We start from the raw sequence: 7,165 nt of genomic DNA, 5'->3' as shown, positions 1-7,165 counted from the left end.
TATATATATATGTATATATGTGTATATATGTATGTATATATGCATATGTGTATATATATATATTTATTTTTATCTAAGTATTTGATTGAAAAGTCAAGTAGAACTAAAAACCTTGTAATAAGTAGCTGTCATTCTGGGATCTCCCTTTACCATTGTCTTGGTGAATGCAATCCCTTTGCATTTTTGTGTTGATACTCCTATTTTCTCCATGCCATGCCTACATTATTTTTTATTTCTTTTGAATTTAGTGGAGCACATCCTCTAGTAGCTTTGTGAAAGTAAATGGAGAGTAAACATTTAATGATATCTTTCAAGACTCAAAATGGAGGGTTCTCTATGCTACCCTCACGTTTGTTGGAATTGCAGGTTACAAATATTTTTTCATCAGAATTTGGAAAACAGTGATTGTACTTTTGTCATCTGGCTTTCGGTACTGCTGAGTCCAAAGCCATTTTGTTTCTGCTTCCCTATATATGACCACTCTTTTTTTCCACTCAGAAAGCTTGTAGGATCTTCTTTGTCACCATTGCTTTGAAATTTCACAGTTCTATTCCTATATACATCTATTTATACTGCAGGGAGCTTTGTGAACTCTTTCAGCTTGGAAACTCAGGCCCTCAGTTCTAGGAAATTGCTTGAATTATTTTGTTGATGATTTCTTCCCCTTGCTTTCTCTGTTCTCTTTCTGTAACTTCCATTATTTAGATTTTGGAGGCTTTAAACTGATTCTTCATTTTTTTAAAGGATTTTCTTTATTTTCCTTGCTTTGGTTTTTATTCTGAAGAATTAGTAGACTTCTTCAACTTCATCTTTCAGTCATTTTAAGTTTTTATTTCTGTTCTCATGTTTAATTTCCAAGCACTTTTTTATTTTAAAAAAATATATAGCATTCTTTTTTTTTTGTTTTTTGAGATAGAGTTTTAGTCTTGTTGCCCAGACTGGAGTGCAATGGCATGATCTTGGCTCACTGCAACCTCCACCTCCCAGGTTCAAGTGATTCTCGAACTTCAGCCTCCCAAGTAGCTGGTAGTACAGGCATGTGCCACCGTGCCCGGCTAATTCTGAATTTTTAGTAGAGACAGAGTTTCACCATGTTAGCCAGGCTGGTCTCGAATTCCTGACCTCAGGTGATCCACCAGCTTCGGCCTCCCAGAGTGCTGGAATTATAGGCGTGAGCCACCACACCCAAACTAAAAGTAGAGCATTCTTATTTCCAGAGTTGATATCTTTTCTTATCTCTAAGGAAGTTAATGAAAGGCTTTCTTTGGATGTTTTTTTCTCTGTATTTGGTCTCTTTTTTTCCAGGTGGCCCTTTCCCCATTTTTCCCTCATTTATGTTAGAGGTTTTCCTTGCATATTTGATCATCCTGGGAGGTCTGCTCTTATTTATGATTGGGGTACTAAAAGGCTTACTAGCATTTTAAGCTCATTGGTAGTGGACAATTCAATACTTTAAATAAATTTATAGAGTTGGGCAGCCATCACCTGAAAAAGTTCCCTGGTGCTCTTTTACCATTTATTCAAACTCCCATGCTCAGCCCTAGGAAACCACTGATCTGCATTTACTCTTTATAAATTTGCCTTTCTAGACATTTTATGTAAACAGACTCATACAATATGTAGTCTTTTGTGTGTAGCTTCTTTTACTTAGCTTTGAAGTTTGTCTGTGTTGTAACATGTATCAGTATGGTGTATTTCATTTCTTTTTATGTCCAAATAATATTCAGTTATATGGATACACTACATTTTATTTATCTTTTCATCAGTTGATGTGTACTTGGGTTTTTCCTACTTTTTGATCATTATGAATAATACAGTTATAAACATTCATGTACAAGGTTTTGTGTGGTTTCATTTCTTCCAAGGATATATCCAAGGAGAGGAATTGCTGGGGCATGTGGTTAACTTTATGTTTAACCTTTTGAGGAAGTGACAGACTTTTTTCCACCATGCTGGTACCATTTAACATTCTCACCAGCAGTTATGAGGGTTCCATTTTCTGCACATATTTGCCTGTTCCTGTTGTTGTCTGTTTTTTGATTATAGTCATTTTAGTGGATGTGAAGTGGTATCTCATTGTGATTTTATTTGGATTTCCTAATGTATAATGTTGAAGATATAATAAAGCAAACAAGCTTTTATATGGTGTAAAAAATCATCAGACCCACTAATTTTTACTGTAGAATGTAGGTTAATGGTTTAAGCCAGTTAATAGTACAGTTCTTCACCATTTTGGTTCCTTCCTTCACAATCCTTTTCCCATTATCTCCACTTTTTCAATTGTTGAGTACCCTATCATTTAGATATTTCATTCCAGTTTATACTACTATTGGATAAGACATATTCATTTAGCAATCCTATACTGAGCACTTTCTAATCATCTGGCCAACATCATTATCATAGCTAATATTTGAGTATTTTAAAAATGAATTTTACGTAGTTTTATCACATTTAATCTAACACTAACACTAAAGTAAGTATTAATACTGGCTCTATTTAATAATTGAGGAAACTGAGACAGAGAGTTAATATCTTACCCAGAACTCATAGTTTGTAAGTGATAAAGGCATGATTTTATTCTAAGCTAGTTGATTACAGAAACTATTATTCTATCCTGCCTGATAAAACAGACAGTATTGGAGACAATTATAAATAGCCAGTGATACTATGTTAGTATTTCTAATGAAGAAGAAAAAGAGAAAAGAAGGAAAAACAAACTAAAAATTGATATCAGTGGAAAAGTACATAAATTATATTCCAACCAAGGATATTTGAGATCTATCACTAGAAGAACAATTAAGGAAGTTTCAAGAAGAAAGAACTTAAAAGTAGGTGTATAGACAAAGAAGTTTCCAATGTATTTCTTCCTTATAGTTGTCTGGTAGTATGCTAAAAATGTTTAAGCAAATGCCCAAATTGCAAGAATATAATCCAGGGTACTCTTCATACATTTTCATAATAAAGAAAACCCAAACTGGTGGTTGAATTTATATAGAAACACCTTTAAAATATTGTTGAACCATTGATGCTATCTAAAGTTAAGATATAGATTCTTAAATTAGAACATTTGTATTCTACAGTGTTTTGGTTCTAGTATCCTGTTTTTTAAAAAAAGTAGATAGGATCATAGATTACATTTAATACTCTTTGTCTATTTGCAGTAGAAAACTTGCCTGTGATGAATATTTTTGTACTTAAGGCAGTGAAAATGGTATATTAGTATATATGTATGAACATATGAGGAATAAAAGTGCTATTTATACAACATTTCAGGAAGTAATAAATTTGGTACTCTTTCTGAAAGCTTTGATTACTCTCTCAGACTGTAAAAGAACTGAGAACCAGGAAACCTTGAGTTTGTTAGAGCTATAGGTGCAAATTTTCTTTGGTGCTTTTCACTATTTTGTTATAGGGAATTGAAGTATATTGCCAATGATTAAAAAAAAACCTTTTTCTCTAATTTGTGAGAAACATCTTAATAAAACACTTTAGAAAGAAAAAAAAAAATGTATAGAGTACATCACTGTTCTACTCACAGTCCTCTAGTGGTTTCTTATTCTAGGTATAAACTCCAAAGTTTTTATTATAGCCTCTCTGACTTTATATAATCTGATTCCCAGCTAACTTTCTGACCTTGTTTCTTTCCTTACTTCTCCTTACTTTGTTATAGCCACATAGGTAGAATTCCTAAGGGTTGTGGGAACACACCAAGCACATTTCTGTCTCAGAGTCTTTGAACTTCTTCATTTGCCAGGAATATCCATTTCTCAGAGAGCCCCATGGCTTGCTCCCTTAATTCATTCAGGTCACTGTTATATGACATCTCATTAGAGAGGCTTGCCCATGCTATCCTATGTAAAATAGTATCTCCCACCCCCTCAACCAATCTCTGTTCCTATATGGAGTAGACACTTTGGTGATTGTTTTTTACTCTTTTCTATTCTAGAATGAATGTAAGTCATAGAGCCAGGGATGTTATCTGTTTTATTCTTTATTATAGCCCCAGAGTCTAGAACAGAGCCTGGCACACAGTGAAGGGATGGATGGATGGATAGATGGATGGATAGATGGGTAGATGGATGATGAATTGGAATGTCTGGCTTTTGTTTAAAACTGAGATTTGTGGTATTAGACATAATGATAATTTAATTGATTCCTTACATCTCTCTAGCTCTTTACCATTTTCAGTGATTTTATGTTCACTTTGCCTCATTTCATCCATTCATTGGCCCTCTGAGCTAGGCAGAAAGCTGTAGTCATTATCCCTATTTTATAAATTAAAAATGTGAGACTTAACTTAGACCCTTGCCCAAGGACACAGGGCTAAGAAGTAAAAATCTGGGTAATAATCTAGCTCTTTCTCTCTCTGATAGATGTTATTATCACTGCCCAAAGCTATCACCTATGGAAAACAGGATCTTTTACTGAGGAAGGTGATGAAATCCCCTTCTCTACAGTTTTATAAAGCAAACAAACCTAGTGTTTATAGTATATATGAGGGGAGCCCCAGGGCTACCTGATGGTGAAGAGCCATGCTGAGTCAACTTTATTCCCACATTAGGTTTTTAGTTAAATTCTGTTGAGTGGAATAGGGGGGAGAAAATAAATTAGAGCAGAAAAATATCAAAATATATATTTTGACAGGGAAAGAACCTCTATTGACTTTTGAACTGTAAGAAACTTAAGGTCATCACTCAGATTACACCACTCCTCTTCCTTCACATGCCTCGGGTGATTAAACTTCAGATTAAGAGGACAGATTTATTGCCTGTGGTCAATAAATCTGTGGTCACCACAACTGCTTACATATGCCCGGCACTGTCAGTTTTTAAGTTATGCCTTGTGCTGAAGGCCCTGTTAAAATCTATGAGATTGCCAGTTTTTCTTACTTTAGTATGTCAAATGTGGTAAAAGACAGTTTCCCACACTCAGTCGCTCTAGTATATTATTCCTTAGTTCTTCCATTTATCCCATTATTCTGACTCTTGGTCTTCCTCTTAGGAGTCTCCAGGTGTCAGGCAGGAGGGGCCCTCATCCTCTATCTCCTATACCAGATGATCACTACTATAGGAGATGGATCATCTTTTTCATCTTTGTACCTTTATGTCAACAGTATCTATCATAGTATCTTACTGAGCGCAAAGTAGGTGCTCTGAAAATACCTAAAACTATTGAATTATATCAGTATATATTAAAAGATCCCTATTGCTTCTCTAGTTTTCTGCTGATCAAATGATAGAACCGTTTGATCTCTATCAAAAATCTCATGTTTTGGAGGCATTTTGTCTCTTGATTCCATGTAATAAACAGTAATGGTATGCTATTTTTGACTGGACCTATCTTAAAACCTGCCATTCTTGGCCCAGCTCTGTTACAGTTTGCATGGGGAAATCAGGTTGTCACAGATTGTGAGCAGATCAAATTAGTGGTAAATTCCATTCCAGGGTACGGGAGAAGCTTAAGGAAATAGATAGTATCCAGTCTGGAGAGAAACTCATTGTCCTCTTCAGACAACCTGATCTTGATGCTGATGTTCTGTATCTTCAGGTTGAGGCGAGGACCCCTGGTGATGTAATGGGTTCAGGAGATTTTTGCAAAGAAAGGAAAAGGCAGGGCAAAAGCCTGTTAAGACTGCCATCTACCATATCAGGAAAGAATAAGAAATTATAATGATAAATTTTGAAAAATTAGAAACTTTTGATCCCTTCCCTATATTTTATGCCTTATTTCCTATTCAGTATGAAGAGTGAAATTCATAGAATAAGAAGGTATTATGAGGTTGTCTTCAGGATTAGAGAAGAGGCAGGTAGAAAAGCTATAAGCTAGCTTCTCATTCACAATTAGGTTTTGGGTGGGGGAAGGGAGCCCCAAGGGACTGAGTGGATAGTGATGGCTAAAAGTAGAGAGAGACTCAGATTGAGTTCCTGAGACAAGCTACACTAAGGTGAGAGCTTGGACGCTAATATGAATTTCAGAAGGAGTATCAGGATGGGGTTTCTCATGGGCGTTTGGTGATCGTGATAGTTAAGTTCCAGGGCAGCTGGACCAGATGCATCTGGCTTTTCTTCTTTGCACAGAATGTGAAGGCTGTGTCCGAGACTCCCGCAGTGCCACCAGTTTCAGAAGATGAGGATGATGATGATGATGATGATGCTACCCCACCACCAGTGATTGCTCCACGCCCAGAACACACAAAATCTGTGAGTCTTTGGGAACCTGACCAGTTTTGTGATTTATTAGAGCGAGTGGGGAAAGGGAGGAGTTGGTGCTGAGACCTAGAAGTTTAATATTCTGGTAGGGGTCCTTAGATTTTGGAGCTGGTGAAATCACTGAACTACCTTACTGAAGGTACTTTCTGTATGACTGAAGACAAGAAGTGGTGTATTTATTTATCATTGGTTTGCAAATAGTCCCAAAGTGTCCTAGGTAATTGATGTTTATACCAATCCAGTCTTGGTTTGCTTAGCCTGTTCTCCACAGATAGAAGAGGAAGATATATAGGATTGATGCTACTTAGTGCAGGACTAACATAAATTATTCCAGTCTCCAGGGAAGCAACAAATTGTCTTGCTACAGATCTTCTCTTCTCTGTTAAATGGGCAGCATTCAGCCTCTTAGAGCATTATTGATAATACTGAAAGACCCAAGAGAATTTATAAATACATTAGCGCTATTAATATGCTGGGCATCAGGAGTACATTTTGGTGCTGGATGTTGGCAGTGATTTCTGTTTAACTTCCTTTGAGGTTCCTGCATCTCAGAATAGCCGTAGTGCCTCTACCCTTGCTTTGAAAAATCTAGTCCCTGTGCCCTTTACTTGATTTGGCATCACTGAGCATTGACCTACCATCAGATGATACTAGTATTTCTTTGTTTATGCTTTTTATTACAACGAGAGCTCCATGATGAAGGAATCATCTAGGGCTTAACTTCTGTGATCACGAAATGAAAAAAAAAAAAAAAGAAAAAGGCTGTCTCTGTAATACAGCATTCAGGGAGGTGTTCAAACAGAAAGTGATTGAATGTCTATTGGAGATGCTGTGTAGGAAATTCAGAGGAATTATATGACCTTTTAGGATGAGAACTTAGAATCTGTGGAATCACCTTCTCTGTAGTTCACAAAGTTACCTTAAGGAAAACTGGGCTTCAGAATTGGAGAGTTGCT

General features: G+C 36.2%; 1 protein-coding gene across 7 annotated transcripts in view; it reads left to right on the top strand.

The window, feature by feature from the left end:
• PAK1 (p21 (RAC1) activated kinase 1) overlaps positions 1-7,165 on the top strand; it is a 156,851-nt gene that overhangs the window by 124,973 nt on the left and 24,713 nt on the right. For all 7 annotated transcript variants that reach the window (XM_037740147.1, XM_037740148.1, XM_037740145.1 and 4 more), the window contains one exon: positions 6,078-6,200. In XM_037740147.1, the coding sequence (XP_037596075.1) occupies positions 6,078-6,200 (123 nt within the window). The remainder of the gene's footprint in view (positions 1-6,077; positions 6,201-7,165) is intronic.

Source organism: Cebus imitator, unplaced genomic scaffold (genome assembly GCF_001604975.1).
Source record: "Cebus imitator isolate Cc_AM_T3 unplaced genomic scaffold, Cebus_imitator-1.0 Scaffold79, whole genome shotgun sequence".
In the NCBI taxonomy this organism is placed as follows: Eukaryota; Metazoa; Chordata; class Mammalia; order Primates; family Cebidae; genus Cebus; species Cebus imitator.
Note: the sequence above shows the minus strand (reverse complement) of the source record. Positions and strands in the feature narration are given on the sequence as shown.